Source organism: Chrysochloris asiatica, unplaced genomic scaffold (assembly GCF_000296735.1).
Source record: "Chrysochloris asiatica unplaced genomic scaffold, ChrAsi1.0 scaffold00051, whole genome shotgun sequence".
NCBI lineage: Eukaryota > Metazoa > Chordata > Mammalia > Afrosoricida > Chrysochloridae > Chrysochloris > Chrysochloris asiatica.
The window spans coordinates 14,003,878-14,024,840 of record NW_006408569.1 but is presented as its reverse complement, the minus strand read 5'-3'; the positions used below and the strand labels follow the sequence as shown (position 1 = coordinate 14,024,840).

At 38.3% G+C, this 20,963-nt stretch overlaps 1 protein-coding gene across 3 annotated transcripts in view; it reads right to left on the bottom strand.

Annotated features, from left to right (window-relative positions):
* TENM1 (teneurin transmembrane protein 1) overlaps positions 1–20,963 on the bottom strand; it is an 884,561-nt gene that overhangs the window by 524,302 nt on the left and 339,296 nt on the right. For all 3 annotated transcript variants that reach the window (XM_006862844.1, XM_006862842.1, XM_006862843.1), the window contains exon 4: positions 11,152–11,392. In XM_006862844.1, coding sequence (XP_006862906.1) covers positions 11,152–11,392 — 241 coding nt within the window. The remainder of the gene's footprint in view (positions 1–11,151; positions 11,393–20,963) is intronic.

Genomic DNA, 20,963 nt, shown 5'->3' with positions numbered 1-20,963 from the left:
ATTTTTGTTTTCTTTACACTGAGGTGCAATCCATACCGAAGGCTGTGGTCTTTGATCTTCATCAGTAAGTATTTTAAGTCCTCTTGGCTTTCTGCAAGCCAGGTTGTATCATCTGCATATCACAGGCTGTTAATGAGTCTTACTCCAATCCTGATACCATGTTGTTCTTCACAGAATCCAGATTCTCAGATTATTTGTTCAGCATACAGATTGAATAAGTATGGTAAAATAATACAAGCCTGGTGTACACCTTTCCTAATTTTAAACCGTTCGGTGTTTCCTTGCTCTAACAACTGCCTCTTGCTTGGTATGTGTACAGGTATAGGTTATGGAATTTCCCTCAATGTATTGTTGCAGTCATATTTTACCCACCTTCAGCAAAATGTTACTTGTGATATTAATGATTGTTTCCAATGATTTTTGCATTCCATTGGGTTACTTCTCTTTGGAATGGGTAAAAGGATCTCTTTCAATCATTTGGCCAGGTAGCTGTTTTCCAAATTTCTTGGCATAGATGAGTGAGTGAGTGCCTCCAGTGCTGCATCAGTTTGTTGAAAGATTTCAATTTGTATTTCATCAGTTCCCAGTGCCTTGTTCTTTGCCAATTCCTTCAACGCACCTTGTACTTCTTCCTTCAGGGTCATTGGCTCTTGATCGTGGTTGAACATTGACCATTTCTTTTTGGTACACTGATTTTGTATATTCCTTCTTGTGATTGTTAAGTGCTGCCAGTTCCAACTCATAGCAACCCTGTAGAGGGTTTCCAAGGAGTGCCTGGTGGATTTGAACTGCCGACCTTGTAGCTCAAACTAACTGTGTGGTCCAGTGCCCAACCAGGACTACGTATTTCTTGTAGGCATATGAATACTATCCTATCACAGACAACATTATATGTCAAGATTATTGTTATTGTTGTTAGGTACTGTCAAGCCGGTGCTGACTCATAGTGACCTTATTCACAACAGAATGAAACACTGTCTGATCCAGTGCCATGCTCACAATTGTTAAGCCCATTGCTACTGCCACCATGCCAATCCGTCTTTTGGGAGGGGTCTTCCTCTTTTTTCGCTGACCCTACACTTTACCAAGCATTATGTCCCCCAGGGACTGGTCCCTCCTGGCCATCCTGACTTCTAAGGAATATTCTGATTGTACTTCTTCCAACACAGATTTGTTTGTTCTGGGAGTCCTTGGCACTTTTAATATTCTTCTTCAAAATCATAACTCAAATGTATCAATTCTTCTATGGTTTTCTTTATTCATTGTCCATTTTCACATGCATATGGGGCAATCTAAGATACCATGGTTTAGGTCTGGCATACCTTAGTCCTCAAGCTGACACCTTTGCTCTTGAACACTTTAAAGAGGTTTTGTGCAGCACATTTGCCTTATGCAATAAATTGTTTGATTTTTTTGACTACTGTTTTCATGAGTGTTGCTAGTGGATTCAGGATAAATGAATCTTGAAATATATGATTGTCTGAATTGAAATGGCTACTACCAGTCCATTTTAGCTTATTAGTGCCTAGCATATCAATCTTTAAATGTTTCATTTCATTTTTGACATCTTCCAACTTTCTTATATTAGTACTTAATGCATTAGCTGCTTTGATTATTAATGGGTGTTTGCAGCTGTTTCTCCTCATTTGGAGATGTACCCCATGAGTAAATGAAGGCCCCGAAAGTTTGCTGCAGTCATTTCGTTAATGTCAGCTCTACATTTTTTAGTGCTTTCCAACCTGAGGGGCTCATCTTCCAGCACTATGTCCTCCAATGTTCTGCTATTATTTATAATATTTTCACCTTGTGCACTATACCTGGCAATGCTCTATTGCTATTCATTAGTTTGTCAGAGGCTAACCATGCAGAACTGGCCCACCCTCCTTCCCAGTTTGTCTTAATCTGGAAGCTCCGTTGAAACATGTTTAGCATGGTGGCCCTGCTGGTATTTTAAACACTGGTGGCATAACTTTCAGTATCACAACAACATATACGCTACTAGTGTATGACAAACTGACAGACAATTGGCGGTCTTAGAAAGGGACAAAATCCAGTATTAAGAGAGTGGCGAAGGGAGGGATGGGGCATAAAAGAAGGGGGGAAATGGGGGAGAAATCGAAAAGGAGAGATCAAATTGCATGTAAGGCTGAAAATAATCCTTGTAAATAATCATTATGAAGTGAGTACTATTAATCCACTTTAATATCCAGAAACTAAGATGTAGAAGGGTTAAATAATTTGTCAAATATAGCACCAAATCCAACCTTTTTTACAAGCCAAAGTCTTAACCCCTGTGCTGTGTAACTTTCATGAAGAAAGCATGCCAACACTACAAAAAATTAAAAAAAGGTTTAGACCCATTCTATAGAGAGAAAATAAGACTTTCTTGAGAACAATCATAGAATAAGACAATCTATAAACTCTAGCATGTCCAGAGAAAAGTCTCTGAATAAGCAAGGACACTGAGGAAATTTAACAATAGGAATTTCACAGTGAAATTTAGATTTCTGGCCCAGATCTTAGCAATAATCATTTTGGTTTGGGTTTTGGTTCCAGAATGATGATCTCTTATTAGTATTAGAAAGAACACATTTGCTCAAGGAAGAATAATGAAAGAGATAACTGAATGCCCTTTCTTCATTTTCCACCTAACGGCTCAAGAATTTAGACCAAAATAATTTTTAGGTCATTTCATCAGGGAAATCTCCAATTTTCCTCCTCCACTTCTCTCAACACTTCCTTTGCCACCACTACTCCGTGTGAGTTTGTTCTGCCACCTTCAGATGTTCTTACTTTGCGATTGCTTAGCTCCGACAAAGCAAGTCTCACGGGACTACTATTTTATCTCACTTTGCCTCCCCTACTATAGAAAAACAGCAGAAATGCATAGAGTCTAAAGCTGAAAGCCCTGGACCCGTATCCTGGATCTGCTACTTTCTACCTCGGAGATACTATAAAGTCCTAAACCTCTTTATGTTTCAGTTTCCTCATCTCTTGATTTAGGACCTAAACACTAACAGTACCTACTACATAAAATGATTGTAAGTATTAAAGCAGATTACAAGGGTTTAGAACAGTGCATGTAGTAAATGCTATAAAGTTAGTTAACAATAGGATTACTACTACCAGACAAGTAGCGCTGTGGGATAATGCACAGCACTGAAAGGTTAGTTTGAGACGCAAGGTCGGCAGTTCAAATTCACCAGCTGCTCCTTGGAAACACTATACAGGGTTGATATGAGTTGGAAACAACATGAAGCTACTTAACAACGACAACTGTACCATACGTTTCTTGAACACAGGGACTCTTCTTCCTCCTAGTAGCTGCAGTGCACAATAAATTCTAAGTAAACACTTGCAGAATAATTCGTCTTGTGATGGTGGTTATGTGCTGTGGAGTCGATTCTGACTCATAGCAACCCTGAACAGGGGTTCCGAGGCTGTAAATCTTTACAGGTGCAGAAAGCCTCATCTTTCTCCCATGGTACAGCTGGTAGTTTCGAACTACTGACCTTGCAGTTCGCAGCCCGATTCGTAACCACTACGCTACCAGAGCTCCTTAATTCGTCTTGTAGAATATGCTTAATAATCCACAATTTATGAGTATGAGCATCCTGATGTGACACTTCAGAGTAAGCGCTGGACCGCAAGGTTGGTTTGAATTGCAGGATCAGCAGTTCAAACTCACCAGATACTCCTTGGAAACCCTATACAGGGTCACCATGAGTTGGAACCAACTCAATGGCACTTAACGACAAGAACAACAATGTGAGTATTGGATATTTGTAGAGTAGATTAAAACTGATGTAGCTCTCTGAACTCTTGTTGTATGCTATCAAGCCTGTTTCAACTCATAGTGAACTTGTATAGGGTTTCCTAGGAGTGGCTGGTGGGTTTGAACTGCTGAACTTTCAGTTAGCAGTCCAGTGCTTATCTGCAGCAGCACACTAAGACTCCCTCTCTGAACTTTGTTGTTGTTAAGTGCTGTTGAGTCAGTTCCAACTCATAGAGACTCTGTAATAGTGTTTCCAAGAAGCAGCTGAACTTTGGTGACTCCGATTCCTCTCCTTGCTGGCAAATCTGCGCCAGGCTCATCCTAAAAGCAAAATGTACTGGACACTTTCTATGTGCCAGGCTTTGAGTAGAAACTTTACATATATTATCTAATATAGTTCTCACCACAACCATACAAGGTAGTACTTATCATTATCTGCACATAACAGATGGGGAATTTGAGACCCATAAAAGTGAAGTAGTGTCCAAGTTCACAGAAAGATAAGTCATTGAGTCAAAGGCTATTTGAGCAAATATGCATTACACACGTCACCATCACATCTCCACCCCTCCCCTCATCCACTTTCCCCCCGCAAAAGACAATCTAGACATTGCAAATGCTGAGATAAAGCTTGAAGCAGAATGTAGAAAGACTGATCTTTGAATAAGAGCGATTATAATCCTGCATGTACTAGGTACTTAGGGTGTTGTTTCTGTGAAAGACAAGCAACAACCCAGAAGCTGTTCTAGGGATTTACCACAGGACACTCTTACAGAGTCTCAGAAGCATTGTTGTTAATTAATGGCGTTGAATCGCTTCCAACTCATAGTGACCATATATAGGGTTTCTGAGGAGCAGGTTGTGAATTTGAACTACTGACCTTGTGGTTCAAACTGACCTTGTGATCCAGTGCCTATCCTACAGTGCCACACCAGGACTCAGAGACATATGCCATCAGAATTTAGGGGAATGAATGTAATGACTTGTATATGGTAGCCAAAAATATATTTAAGATCATGTTAAGAGGGAAAGTGGGATGATGTTGTTTGCATCTACTTTATAGGGGACACCAAAAATATAAGGGTACATACACCTTTAATTAAATGAAGAGGGAAAAAGAAACAAATGGACAAACAGTAGGACTGTCTCTTGAGTTACTACTATCATTATTACTATCATTATTACTAACAGTTACTGAGTGCTTACTATGTGCCTCACTGCTTTGTACACATTGCAAATATTAACTCATCTAATTCTCACAACAGCTTTCTGAAGTAAGTCTTACTATCTTCCTTACCTTACAGATAAGAAAACTGAGGCATGGTGATGATAAATAATGTACTTACGGTTACACTGGGAGTAGCTGATAGATCAAGAAATCTATGGTAAGAGAACAGGTCAGATGATAGAAATGGACGTGCATTTCCAACAAAAGTGTCATAAAAGGAAAATGTAGTAAATATGAGTAATTTTACTTCTATAGACATCTTCTAGACTTATTTAGGCTGAAGGCAAATATATGACGAGTCCTCAGTCTCCCTTGTTGACAACTATATCTCCAAAAGGTAGAGAAAATAAGGCGACTTGTTTCTCTGACTGACTGAAAACAGAGAAATTGGTTGGTGAGCTGAAGGAAATGGAGATCTTTACAGAAAGCAACTATTTTATTTTAGTGTCTGTAGTTACATTATGAAGGAAGAATCCTAGACAAGGAAACCCAAACCCACTGACATGGGGTCTATACCAACTCATAGGGTTTCAGAGACTATAAATCTATGGGAGCAGTTAGCCTCATGTTTCTCCTGTGGAGTGGCTGGTGAGTTTGAACAGCCAGCTTTGATGCTAGCAGTCCAATGCCTAACCAAGAGCATTACCAAACCAGAAGCCAAAACCAAACCCACTGCCATGGAGTCTATTCTCATAGAGAACCTATGTAGGGTTACTGAGACTGTAAATCTTTTAAGGGAGCAGTCAGCCTCATCTGTCTTCTGCAGAGCGACTGGTGGATTTGAACTGCTGACCCTGCAGTTAGCAGTCCAGTGCTTATCCTACAGTGCCACCTAGGCACCTTAAAACTACAAAAGTAGTTCTTAAAAGTCCAGAAATAAGTGCAACTTCATGCCCTGTTGTTGTTATTCTTAAGTGCCCTAAGTTGATTTCAACTCAGAGACCCTGTATAGGATTTCCGTGGAAAGGCTGGTGGGTTTGAACTTCCTGACTTACAGTTCAAAACAACTTTGCAGTTCAGTGCTTATCCTACAGTGCCATACCAGGATTCATGCCTGGCATACTCTAGGATGTAGGTGAATTAAGAGAGTTGGAAAAGTCTGCAATCTAATGGAACCAGTTACATATACCAAAACAAAGACGTGAAAAACAATGATAAAGAAATACAAAAAGGAGTCTTTGTGTGATGCTATGGGTTAATGCACTGGACTGCAGTCATTTAAACCACAAGGTTGGTGGTTCAAGTTCACCAGCCACTCCTCGGAAACCCTATACAGGGTTGCTATGGGTCAGAACTGACATGACAGCACCTAACAACAATAAAATAATGCTAAGAAGGTTCAGACCACAAATAAGCCTCAGAGCAAGAATAGAATACACCTGTAACTCATGCAATGTTACTGGATGACTGAGGTCAGAGAGCATCCCAACTACTACCTTTATTTGCGTGTGACAAAAATAATCATAGACTTAAAAGAGTAGAATAAACATCGATAATCATAGATTTGAGCCTAAAATAGGCAACATAAGATTTCATAAGAAATCACTCCATTGCTCTAAATGAATTGAAACAATATTCCAGAGTGATAAGAGGTTTCATAGATTTGATTGCCTGGTCATAGTTGATAAAGTTTCAGGGACTGTGGTGCAGGAGAAATATGCCAAAACACAGCTAATGATGGCTTTGAATTTCAAAAGGAACAGGAAGTGCATAGACTCCTTAAACTAGACCAAGAATCACCATGTTGATCAAGTGCAAAATTTTAGAACAGGTTATTAAAAGGATGACTTGTGAGCATTTAGGGGGAAAAAAAGTAGTAACCATGAGAATACAGTATAAATTATTTAAGAACAAGCCATGTTGGGCAAATCTCATTTCATTTCTATTTCTGATATGGTTACTGGATTGGCAGATCAGTAAAAATGTAGATATACTATCTGGATATCAGCAAGGCATTTGACAAGGTCTTGCCTGTGAACAAGGAGAAATGGAGGTTGTATGCTAGAAAAAGAATGTTGTCTGATGGATAAATGTCAAATTGCAGGGAGGTTTCTAGTGGCATACCACAGAGCTCTGACCTTCGTCTTGTTCTATGTAATACTTTTACTAATGGCATATAAAAATGTAGAAAGCATATCTAACCAACCTACAGATAACGATTATGAGGGCAAAAGCAAGTACTTTGTATGTCAGAATTAGAATTCTGTGACATCTCCACAGGCTAACAAGACAAAAATCAAATTAGGCCAAATCAAGGCTATAAACATATTTCTACATGTACCTCCTCCATGCAAACAAGCAATTAAGAAAGCTTCAGCTATATAATTATAGAACAAATAAAATGTGGCTTAGCCTCAAAACTTGCTTAAAAAGATGTAGGTAGGGGTTTCATTTACCAGTGTTCTAAATGTGAAATCTGTTGTGGCATGTGGCAACAACAACAACAAAAAAGCTGATAATAGGCTAGATATCATTAACAAAAATATATAGTGAGGACAAGGGAGGTGACTCATTGCTTGTCATAGCACACAATCCTGACTGAGTCAATCAAGGTGACTGTCCATTGAGATTCTAATGAAATGGACAAGAAATCTGCTTCCAGCCCTTGTACAACAGGCAGCCATACACATTTGTGTATGTGTGTGTGTGTGTTTATATTAGCTTTTCCTCCTCCTAGCTTCAGCAGGCTGAGAGAACAACTGATCAACTGCAGGCAATCTGTAGGTTTGCCAAGAAATTAAAACAGTGTCCTGATACAAAATGGGTAAACTGCAATTAAAATCTTTTACTTTTGGAACCAAGAAATAAATAACAAGGGAATTAGGCAATACGTCATGAAGGTGAAGGGCTGTGGTAAAAGTTGCAAGGAGGTATACTTGGAATCATGTGGTGTGGTGAAATCTAGAGACATAGTTATGAGAAAGTAGAAAGTAGTTGGCAGTCAAAAGCGATGTTGAACTGATGAAAAGAATATACTACTAGATAAAAGAAAGAAATAGAGAGGAACAACATGCAGACAACTGCTGAGTTGTATTACTTCCCTCCCTTTGGGATTGACCAGTGTTGTTTTGGACATTGTACTTCAAAGGGCAGTTTGAACAAACTGGAGTGTATTCTAAACAAAGACACCAGAAAAGGCTATTTGAAATAAGATCATGCAAGAAACAGGTGAAGGAACTGGAGAAATATTTAGCCCAAAGAAAAGAAGCAGAAACAGTTGTCAACAAATATCTTAAGGGCTGTCAAAAGGGCTTTTGTGGTTCAATGGTAGAATTCTCTAATGCCATGTCATGATACCCAGGTTCACGGGTGATACCCAGGTTCAAATTCCAGCCAATGTACCTAATGTACAGTCACCACCCATCTGTCACATGTTGCTATGATGCTGAACATGGTTCAGTAGTTTCCAGACTAAGAAAGAAAGGTATTCCAAAAATCAGGCAATTAAAATCCTATAGATCACAAGGGTCTTATCCTGTTGTGCCTTGAGTTGCCATGAATTGTGCATGACTAGGTGGCAACTAACCACATCTAAAGGCCAGTTAGCTGTGAGAGGAATTTTGTTTTATTTTGTGAGACCCTAAAAGTGTCTAGTACCAATGGGCAGAAGCTAAACTATAGTAGATTTTGATTCAATGACAGCCTTCCCAATTGTTTGAGATGGAATGGAATGCCTTAGCAAAGAGTCAATTCCCTAGGAACAATATCATTTTTTAATTTGTGTGACACGATGCAGTATATGGGAGCTCAGGTAGCATAGTGTTTATGAGTTGGGTTGCTAACCTCAAGGTCAGCAGTTCAAAACTACCAGCCGTTCCACAGGAGAAAGATGAGGCTTTCTGCTCCTATAAAGGTTTACAGCCTTGGAAACCCTATGCAGGGTCGCTATGAGCCAGAACCAACTCGACGGCAAACCACCACCATCAGTACCATTAAGTATATGGAGTCCTGGTATGGCACTGTAGGATAGATACTCAACCATAAGGTAGGTTAAACTGCAAGGTCAGCTGTTCAAGTTCACCAGCCTCTCCTTGGAAACCCTATACAGGGTCACTGTGCATCAGAACCAACTCGCCAGCACTTAACAACAACAACATATAGTATATGGGAGTCCTGGTGTGGTGCTGTAGGATAAGTACTAAACCACAAGTTTGGTTTTAACAGCAAGCTCAGCGGTTCGGTAACTCTACACTGGGTTGCTAATGAGTCAGAGCCTACTAGGCGGCATTTAACAATGACAACATACAGTATGTGAAGTCCTTTCTGTTATACTAGCTTGATCTCAACCAACTATCAAGGCTTTACAGAGTGCTTATGTTTATAGAACTCAAGAGTTAAGTACCAAGGTATCCACAGTTACCTTTTATTTAGTGACATGTGCAGTGACCATTTTTAAGGATATATTTAGAAAATCCTAGTTGATCAGTCTGTTAGGGCTTCTAGGTTTTGTGTTGTTGTTGTTGTTTAATTTATCTGTGTGATGCTGAATATATTTTCAATTGTACTAAAAAGGTACTCTGTGCTCAGTCTCATATGAAAACTTATGCTCTTCTCTGCATCTTATGAAACTGAGACCAATTAATACATTCCTTGTCTCGATACAGAAGGTCCGTGGGTGCAGTTTGTACAAACATGCCTAGATGTACATTTCAAATAAGAATAGTTTTCTCTCTCCATTTGTCTAAGCCCATTCCCCACCCTTCTTCCAGATTTCCTGTTATTTGGCTTCTTAGAGAAATGGAGTGTGTGTGTTAGGATTGTTAGCTAACCATACCCCACCCAGACACGGAGTTTCCTTAGCTCTCTACAAGTGAATTAAAGAAGGCTGAATAAATCAGCACGGTTTGTGAAAAGTCCATAAAGAAGAGATATGTTGCTCTTTGCTTCTCTCATTTCCCTTACCTTCCTGCTTTCACGTTTTTTAAAAAACGAATAATACACAAACTCTAGCACTAATACACTTCTAGTAATAGGTCCTGACTGCTATTTTTTCTGTTGGGATACCTCAGAAATATCAGTTTCAGAAGCTATTTAATCTGGCAAGTGATCGATGATACAGAGATTCCTGGACTTGGACCATAGTACTTTCAGTTTGTTGATGGTGACATGTTCTCTGATGCTATGTCTGGCATTTAATTTAATATGCTGCTGAGGAAACAAAAAAATAACCAGTCTTATAACGTGAGTTTATTAGTCCTCACTTTTCAGTCCCAATTTCCAGTTATCAAAATAGAAGCTGATCAGAGCTGACACAAGACATTGTTTATCAAATGGTATATTATGCCCATTGTTTATATGCAAATGAGTTTAGGAAGCCTTTAGTGGTAGATCTCAAAAAACAAAAGCATATAGAAGACAAGAGGAGGCTTTGAATTTAAAGGATAACAAAATGTAGTAACACTATTTTTTTATTAGTTAATGTTTTTCTATATTAATGGCAAATTGTAATGTTTGATTTAAGAAAGAGTGACAAGAAATGAATAATTTCTGTTAATCACATCTAGTGCTAAAAGCTATTATGATCAAGAGAACAAGAGCTGTAGAGGAGCTGTCCTTAAATTACATGACAAAGATTTGAAGAGCGAATGCTGGAAGTCTAAATACATGAAGTGAAAGAAAAATTGAGGTAAACACATTGGCTCAAAAAGACCAAACTCATTCTAAAGGCAGAGTCAATTTTCAAAATTACATATATACTTCCAATTCATGAAACAATCCTTCCTTTTAAAAGTTGAAGGCAATTTAATTTTTCAAAGCATCTTATAATAAATAAAAACAATCACTGTTCTTCCAAGTATCCCCGGTTTTTCTTGCTTTACTGCAGGAACAGGGGAAGGGGGGCAATTGCTTTTCACTTTGAGACTGCAATGACAGCTGAGATAATTGTTTTGTTTCATGTTTTTGTGGGTGTCTGACAGCAGAGTATCCATGAATCTATGGCTCTAGCCTTTCCGGTACATCTGCTTTGCTGTGTGCTTGTAGGTGTGCCTGGATCTAGGTGTGTGTGTGTGTGTCCACATGTCTGGTATGTACCTGCGTGCAACTTGCATGTCTCTGTAGATGTCTACGGTCAAAAGAGCTTTTGCATACTGTGGAATCAGCCCAAGCCAATGGTTAAGTTTAGAGGGATCCATAATAGCTCAAATACCTGGTCTCCAATGGTATGTTGCTATTCAAGACCCAGCTGTTATGCAGATGAACAGAATCCTGTGTACTGGTTGGGGGAGCAGGGGCAGCTGGGCTGGGCTGGCTTCGGGTTGTCATTGATCTTCTCTGAAGAGAATCTGCTGTAGGGGGTGGCTTCCTGGCACAGGTGCAGGCATGTGGAGGCGGCGGTGGCGGTGGGAGGGGTCTGAAGGTGAACTGGTTGTGTGGGCTGCTCTGCATGTCTAAAGAGAAGAGAAGAAAAACACAAAATAGAGATTGACTCTCCTGCTTGGCAGTCAGGAAAACACAGCATGTCAGACTTACTAGGATTTCAGCATAATATAACCTGTCACGGAGGAGGGGTTAGAGTTTTAAGTTCTGTCTATCTCTAAAACTGTCACTTAATTTACAAAAACACGTGCCACAGGCTTAAGAAATGTAAAACATTCACAGTTGCATTTACATGTAAATTTTTCACGGCTAGAGCAGCTAAAAAGTAAATGAAGCCGCCTCACACAATTTGTCATAGTTTCTGCTACTGAACAAATAAATCATCAACAAGACACTAAGTTACAGAATCGAAGGGAACTGATTTCCATCAGTTGCGAAAAATCTCACTTCAGAAAATACCAGAGAAAGGCACACATTTGTTGCAATAAAAATCATTCTGCATTCCACAGGAAAACATAAGGCCACCTTCTGGTTTACCTCAGGAAAGGATGCTAGCCTGCCTACATAGGAGCAAATCCGTACTTCAGAAACACAGTTCATGAAAGTATAACTCAACTACCTGTAATTCATCTCTGCCAGCCTCCCAACTCAAGGTGCTACTTAGAAGAGGTAAGTTAAAAGGAGTTTTCAGGTTAAGATGCCTATTTCCATGGCCATGCAAAGAACAGCCATTTCCCCATGCCCCCTTCACACACTTTTCCTCAGAGCTTTGTTCTATTAGAAGCAGTTTAGGGAGCAGGGACACCCTTACTTGACCTGTTTGCAAAGGATAACAGATATGTGGTGGATCTGTAGGATATGCACTGAACTGCAAACCACAAGGTCAGTGGTTCCAGCCCACCAGCCACTCCATGGGAGAAAGATGAGGCTTTCCGATTTAAGTTCCAGAAACCCTGTATGAGGGTCACTATGAGTTGGAACTGACTCAAAGGCACTTAACACCAATTAACAGAGGAAGCAGCCTGAGACAGAGATCCTCAGATTTCTGTTGCTGCTCTTGTTTGGTATTTCCCACTTTTTTTCCTTGCAGGCACACGTAAAAGCAGTGAGTTACAATTTGGCCCATGAGAAATACCCAATTAAACCTCTTTGAAAAGAAATCGGTATTGTAGCTGATAGCCACCTTACTTCCACAAGGGAAACATACTAGCTGTTGAGTGATTTCTTGTAATGCTATCACGTTCTGGATAAATTTTGTAGACAGCATGGCTTTGCCCCACCTCCCAAATGACTGGAAAATGCCAGAGGCTTTTGATGCCTAGCAAAGGGCTCAGCTGGTTTATGCTGAGACCCACTTTGCAGTGGTTGATCACTGGGGGGAGCTGGGGGGAGGGGCAGGATCACTTATTTCAATCTTTCTACTTAAAATCTGAAATTTCAAGAGACTGACATGTATATGTATATATATATATATATATATATATGAAAACCTGAATTCTACAAAAGATAAATAGGGAAGAAAATGGTGATCATACATTTGATAGAAAGGATTCCTTTGGATAGTCAGCTATCCTTTTTTTATTTAAAAGGAATTTAAATGTTTCGTGAATTTTCTAAATCACATCCATTATTCCAGGTCCACTACAAACCCCATATAATTTAATTTCATTTTTCATGAACCTTTTGAAGCCAGATCCGACACTAAAAAAATTACAAGTACTTATTATCTCATTAACTTTTTTTAAACCTTTAAGTTCATACTCATAGTGATAACTGGAAGCATGCTTTCTTTCCATCCTTGGGACTTAAAGAAGCATGTTGTTTTTACGTGCCATTGAGTGGATTCAACTCAGAGTGACCCTATGAACAACAGAACAAAACGCTGCCCAGTACTGTGTCATCTTCCCAATTATTGTTATGTTTGAGGCCATTGTTGCTGTCACTGTGTCAATTCATCTCATGGGGGGGGGTCTTCCTCCTTTTCAATGACCCTCTCTATTTTACTGACTATCATGTCCTTTTCCAGGGTCTGGTACCTCCTGATAATATTACCAAAGTACATGAGCCAAAGTCTCACCATCTTCCCTTTGGAGGCGAACAAGTGAATTCCCAATATTTTTCCTGAGGTTGATAAAACTTCCAAGACAGATTTGTTTGCTTGTCTGGAATTCCATAGTATTTTCAATATTCCTCTCCAACACCCTAATTCAATTGCATCAGTTCTTCTACAATCTTCCTTATTCATTGTCCTACTTTCATATGCATATGAGGCTATTGAAAATATCCAGACTTGGGTCAAGTACAACTTGGTGCTCTTGAACACTTTAAAGAGGTCTTTTGTAGCAATTTGCCTAATGGTTTCTTGATTGCTGCTTCTATGAGCGCTGATTGTGGATCCAAGCAAAATGAAGTCTTTGACAGCTTCAACCTTTTCTCCATTTTCCATGATGATATTTATTGGTGCAGTTGTGAGATTTTTCATTCTTTACATTGGCATGTGATTTATACTGAAGGCTGTAATCTTTGATCTTCATCAGTAAGTATTTTAAGTTATCTTTGCTTCCACAAAGCAAGGTTGGTTCATCTGCATATTACAGGTTGTCAATGAGTCTTCCTCCAATCCTGATGCCAGTTCTTCTTCATATAAACCAGCTTCTTGGATTATTTGTTCAGCATACAGATTGAATAAGTATAGTGAAAGAATAGAACCTTTGCTGATTTTGAACGATTTAGTATCCCTTGGTTCTGTGTGAATGACTGCCTCTAGATCTGTGTACAATTAAGTGTTTAGGAATTTCCATTAGTGGAAAACTGTATTATATATATATATCCAAATTACTATGTATGTTTGTTTCCACATTTCAACTATGTGGAGGTTTCCTTACTAGTTAATATTGTCTTTAAAAGCTTTCACAATATTGAACTGTTGCTCTGAGAGGAATACATCCAGACTTTAAGCCCTTATGAAATTCAAATGGTCTCAGCTTCATTCTTTTTATCAACCTCAGAAAAAATATTGGGAATGCACTTGTTCCCCTCCAAATGAAGTAATTTAATCCTTGGGCTCCGTGAAATGGGATTTCCCAACATTACATACTAATGAAAAATACATTAGTGTTTAGTGTCAGGAGCTCTAGAACACCAATTCCAGGGGGTTAAGAGTCACATGCACTGACTTCCAAATGTATTTGGCAGCCATACATTTCTGTGCCCAAGAGAGAGACCCAAGGGAGAAGAAGGGAGCAGTGATTATGCAAATGTGGATATCTGGACATAGTGCTAAAGTCTCCTGAAAGTAAATTAAGTTTTCAGATGGAAAGGTCTAATTCATAGAACATACTTATATCGGAGCCAGTCAGGTTTGAGGTTCTAAAGTAACTTTGTAGGATAATCTTTCAGGGGAAAATTCCTCCAAACTGTACATTCAAGACATTTTGAGGTGTGGCAGAGCTGTAATGTTCAGAAACACCATTACCTTTTTTTATCTTCCTCTACAAAAATTAAGTGGTAGAAGAAGCTTGTTAAGCACTTTTTTTTTTTTTTTTGGTTTCTTTTTTTCTTTTTGAAAATAAACCTTATTTGGGCCACGTATTGGAGAAACTTTGTGCTGGATAAGAGTCTTCCTGTTCAGGAATACTGTTGAAGAACTTATCGGGGTATCCAACAGGGAAGTTTGTCTCTTACATTTCATTAACACTGACAGCAAATTCTGATATAAGGCAAAACACATTGCTAACTATCACTGTGCTATGTCAAATCACTCTCGGAGAAAAGTTTATGGGAGGAATGACTTCCAGTCACCACAATCAAAACCTGAGAAAACAGGAAGCTTATGAAAATGATATCCCAGTTTTTACACACTGATGCGTAAGAAATGGATAAATACTACAATAAATATGGCATTTTACCTTGAAAAAGACCGGAAGTTTACTTGTGGAACTAGGCGTTGGAATGAATGCAGCTTATGAGTGATTCTTAAGTGGTGGAAGAAAGGTTATTTAAGTGGACAGAAATTTGTAATACCAGGTGTAGATAGATGGGTAAGGCGCCAAACATACACACTGTGAATGTTTCAAGTGTGTGCACATTTGCAATTTCTGTGTATTTTTTTTTCATAGCTGAAGTTAGTTGGGGCAGTTTCATAAGTTTACCAAGGGTTTCTCACAGATAGAATTGTGTATAAGTAAACATGAAATTCTTGTTATGTTCAAATTGTTCTGCAATATACCAAAATTAACATTTCAAAAAGCAAGTATAGCAGAGCTGACAGTCTTGCAGAATAATTTCTTATATGTGCTAAATAATAAATATTATCATTATTGCATGCCCTCAAGAACATCGTAAGGAAGAAAGCAAAAGGTCAATCAAAAGAGAAGAAAGAAAGACAGAAAATACCAAAATCGGTGTTCGAAGAGACTCTGAAACTTGCTCTTAGCATAGAGTAGCTAAAGCAAATGGAAGGCATGAGGACATAAAAGAGCTGAATAGAAAATTTCAAAGGGCAGTTTGACAAAGTAAAGTCTTATAATGAAATGTGAAAAGACCATGTAGAAAATCAAAACTGGAGAACATGCTCAGCATTTCTCGAGTTGAAAGAACTGAAGAAAACATTCAAGCCTTGGGTTGTAATACTGAAGGATACTGAATGATGCAGAAAGCATCAAAAGAAGATCGAAGGAATACACAGAGTCTAAGTATCATGCACTGTACCAAAAATAGTCAATGTTCAACTATCTCAAGAGGTTGCATTTGATCAAGAACTGATGATACTGAAGGAAGTTCAAGCTGCCCTGAAGACATTGTCGAGAACAAGTCTCCAGGAATTGACAGAATACAAACTGAAATCTTTCAACACAGGGATGCAGCACAGGAGATGTTCACTCTTCTATACAAAGAAATTTGGAAGACAACTACATGGTCAACCGATTGAAAGAAATCTAGATCATTCCAAAGAGAAATGGCCTTAAGTATGGATTGCCCTTCAATGTAAAGAAAACATAGATCCTCACAACTGAACCTCATGACAAATAGAAAAGAGATTGAAGTTGTCAAAGACTTCATTTTGCTTGGATCCACAATCAATGCACAGTCAAGAAATCCAACTACATTTTGCATTAGGCAAATTTGCTGCCAAAAGTCTTTTTATTAAGTGTTAAATGATCTTGAGGACTAAGGCATGCCTGACCCAACATATGGTATTTTTAATAGCCTCATATGCATGTGAATGAAGAAGAACAGAGAAGAATTGGTTCATCTGAAATATGGTGTTGGAGAAAAATATTTAAAAGCACCATTGAGCGACAGAAGAAAAACAGACTTGTCTTGGTAGAAGCACAGCCAATATGCTCCTTAGAAGCCAGACTGTGAGACTCCATCTCTCATACTTTAGACATGTTATCAGGAGGGACCAATCTCTGAAAAAGGACATCATGTTTGGATACAATGAATGGTTGGTTAAAAAAAAAAAAAAAAAAAAGAGAGAGAGAGAGAGATGTACTGATACAGTGGCAGCAGCAATGGTTTCAAATGTAACAATTGTGAAGATGATGTGAGACCAGGCAGTGTTTCTTTCTGATGTACGTAGGGTCTCTGTGAGTCAGAACCAACTCGATGGCACCTAACATCCACAACAATACCATTAGTACAACTGTGCCAAATAGATTATATCCCTGCAAAAGTTGACCAAGTAGTTTTGGCCTACTTTTGTTCACATCAATCATTTCTTTCATTTATCTTTTAAAAACTTTTATTGTTACCTTTCTTAACCTTTTATTGTGAATTGGGTGAAGGCTTACAGAACAGATCAGTTGTCCATTCAATAATCCATACTCATTTTGTCATTGATTACAATCCCCATGATGTAATATCACTTAACCCATGTCCACCCCATGTGTCCTGTTTCAATTTCCCCTTCTTTCCTAATCCTTTTGAACTTTGTTCTTGGGAAAAAGCTGCTTTTTTGATCCTAAATGATTGATAGTTCTAAGCTATACATAACTCACTAGTGTTATTGTTTTTCTCCTAGACTTCTTGTTCTGCAGTGACATTATAACAAACTACCCACATCCTCCAATACGTATTTTTATTTTTTAAGTTTCTTTTTTTTTTACAAGATTACTATTCCAGGTAGGTTGCCAAAAAGGGAACATGTATTCCTATAGGTCTAGAGCAAGGTCACTGAGAGATAGAAGCATGTCTGCACTTGCTGACCTAAGTCTATGTTTCATTAGCCTATTGATAAAGGAGGAGTGTAACTCCACAATGTCTTCTTTGCAACTCTTGGAATCCAAAAATCTCTGAAAATGAAGGGTTTTTATTTTTGGCCAATTCCTGTGGTGAAAAACCCTGATCTGAACTGACTGAGGATATGTATGCTCTTTGTTTTTCCTACATAGTGAATTTTCATACATTTTACTTCAGAAAGTTGAATGTATTTTATAAAGGGGTGCTAGCTTACATCCTTCTTTGGGTATTACGAAATATGACATTATCTTTGGAAAATATGTAAAACTTTAAATCCTGAAACAAGTGGATACCAAAGGTTTTTTTGTTTTAGTGTCTAACCACTTCCCTGAAGTCTTGCAAGGCAATATTAATTAATGCTTATAAAGATCTTGGTAATCCACATGTGCAAAGACCATCAGGGCGCCAAGGGTTATTTCCATAACTAAATATGTCAAAACCAATTATAATCCTTTGGGCTCCTTGTGTTGCTTTTCGGAGCTGTTCTCCACTTGTAGGTAGAAGAGTGAATAAAAGGAAATAGGCTTACAAGAAAAAGGAGAGGCTTATTATTAATGTCTACTATTTTACTAATTCTAAGTACATATTACTATTTTACAGTATTTTATTTGCCATCTATTACTACTTCACAGCACCTTACTTGTCACAGGAGTTTTTACAACCTGTGAGAAGGTGGTTTCTAAATTCTTATGTTATGGCTAGTATCCATTAACTTGATAGTCCTCAATGATCATCAAATTAGTCCTAAGTGTATCTGGCTGTGAACACTTCTGTTCTCAACCTTATAATTATTATTAGAAGCTCAAGAAAAAGAAGAGAAGAACATTGGTTTTCAGAAAATGATAAACAGTAGAATATCACTTTTCTGACTCAAATAATAATTATATTGCTAACTAACATTAACTGAGCTTGTCACATGTAGCAGGCACACAGTGGCTACAGCAATAGGTTCAAACACAGGAACAGTGGTGGAAACGATGCAGGACCAGGCAGCATTATGTTCTTTTTGTACATAGGGTCATTATGAATTGGAACTGACTCAGTGGCACCTAATGACATATTGCATTAGGCAAATCTGCTGCACAAGACCTCTTTAAAGTGTTGAAGAGCAAAGATGTCAGCTTGAGGACTAAGGTGCACCTGACCCAAGCCATGGTATTTTCAATAACCTCATATGCATGCGAAAGCTGGACAGTGAATAAGGAAGACCATAGAAGAATTGATACTTCTGAGTTATGGTGTTGGAGGAGAATATTGAAAGTACCATGGGCTGCCAAAAGAACCAACAGATCCGTGTTGGAAGAAGTGCAGCCAGAGTGCTCCTTGGAGGCCAAGATGGCCAAACTTCATCTCTCATACTTCAGACATATTGTCAGGAGGGACCAATCACTGGAGAAGGATATCATGTTTGGTAAGGTGGAGGGTCAGAGAAAAATAGGAAGACTCCCAATGAAATGGATTAGCCAAGTGACAGCATCGATGGATTCAAGCATGGCAACAGTGGTGAGGTTGGCCCAGGATCAGGCAGTGTTTCGTTCTGCTGTGCATAAAGTTGCTATGGGTCGGTATCAACTCAATGGCACCCAACAACAACAACAACAACAGTGGCACCTAAAAACAACAACAACCAGGTACTAATAAAGGTAGACTCATTTTTAAAATAAACCATTTGCCTGTGAACAGAAATAAAACTAGCTAATGTCTGATTTAAAAAAAAAAAAGCTAATGTCTGATAACATATTTGTGTGGGGGCTTGGCTTTTTGATTTATAGTCTCTTTTAAGGAGCCCTGGTGGCACTGTATGACAACAACTGCACTGCTAATGTCAAGTTCAAACCTACCAGCCTCTCTGTTGGACAAACATGAGACTTTCTGCTTCCTTAAACATTAAAAGCCTTGGGAAGCCTAGGTTGCTATTAGAATTTATTCAATGGTAGTGGGCTTGGTTATTTGGGCTTTTGGTATGAGTATGTATATGAGCGACACACAGAAATAAAGACAGGCCAAAGCAAAGAGAAACAGAAAAGAGAAGTTGAAATTAAACCAAAATGACTACTAGAGTCACAGAGCTATAAATGATAAATGTTTTCCAGTTTAAATTGTTTCAATCTGGTTAGAGATAACTGCACCCTACATGTTTTCAAGCAGCCCTGTAATATCATGTAATTAGTAGTATCCTTGAGACTATAAAGTACATCTCTTTGAGGCCTTTAAGCGGTCCTCTCACTAAGCCAGCGTGAGCATGAGAGTATGCGCTATTAATTTTTGTCTGCTAGGTTGATCTTTGTTACAACCACTACAAATAAAGGTCAACACTGACACAACTGTAATTCTTTGACAAGTCTGTACTGAACTCAAACTTGTAGTGCAGTCTCTCCATAAGCTGATGCTTATCTTCAAGGGATGTGCTGGTCTACTTCCAGACTGTCGAAACTATTTTCTACATTTCATTAATCTCTTTTCTTTTTCTACAGTGTGTTGTACAAGCATAACAATGAGTCAAATATGTACTAGGCTGCACCCTTCAACCCAATTCCTCTTGTTACTCTTATAGAGGGAATTCAACTGCACTGTGCATTGCATTGGTTTTACATAATGCAATTAGCCAATGTGAGGCATGATAGTCAATATTCCTGCCAATAACTGGCTGGTTTGTTAACCCAATCAACTCTTTGACCTAGATTAAGACCAACAAAGCAGAACTTTACAACCACAGAGGGTGGGGGGAGAGGACTATGACTAAATTCTTTTTTGCTTAAATGATTCAAGTAAGTGTTAAAACTAACCAATTCTTTAATTGTAAAATTATATAGCTGTGCTAATATTTCCATTGTAGTTTGAGGTGTTAAAAGTAAAAGAAAAATGAGACCACTTCATTTGTGGCTTATCCATTTTTCGAAGTAGAGTGGCAAACAGCCCTACTTTATGCTATAATTTGGATTTTTTAAATGACAAATTTAAAATATTAATATACAGTCTTTATTAAAATGAAAATTAGTGGTTGGTCAAGGCTTTTTCTCCATGGTCTTGAGGGAGATTCTATTATCCAGTATGCACCATGAAACATGAAATAGATAATTGCCCTGTTTTATCTTATGCTGACAATGATGCTATGGCTTCCATTATTAGCCAGTGAAGTAGAGAAAAAAGCAAATATAAAAAAGTAATGATCCTTAAAAGTTTAATATTTAGTTTATACTAAAACCAATGTTTTATGTAGGTATTTTAATTATCTTCAATCCCCAAGTTCATTATTTATTTGCAAGTAGGTATTGGAGGGTGATGAAGTAATTGACAACGAATCATTTAATGAATTAGCTAAGAACAGACATTCCAGAGTCTGGCTAATATTTCATTTTCAAGGCTTCATTTGTAGTGTTGATGTTGTTGAGTGTTGTC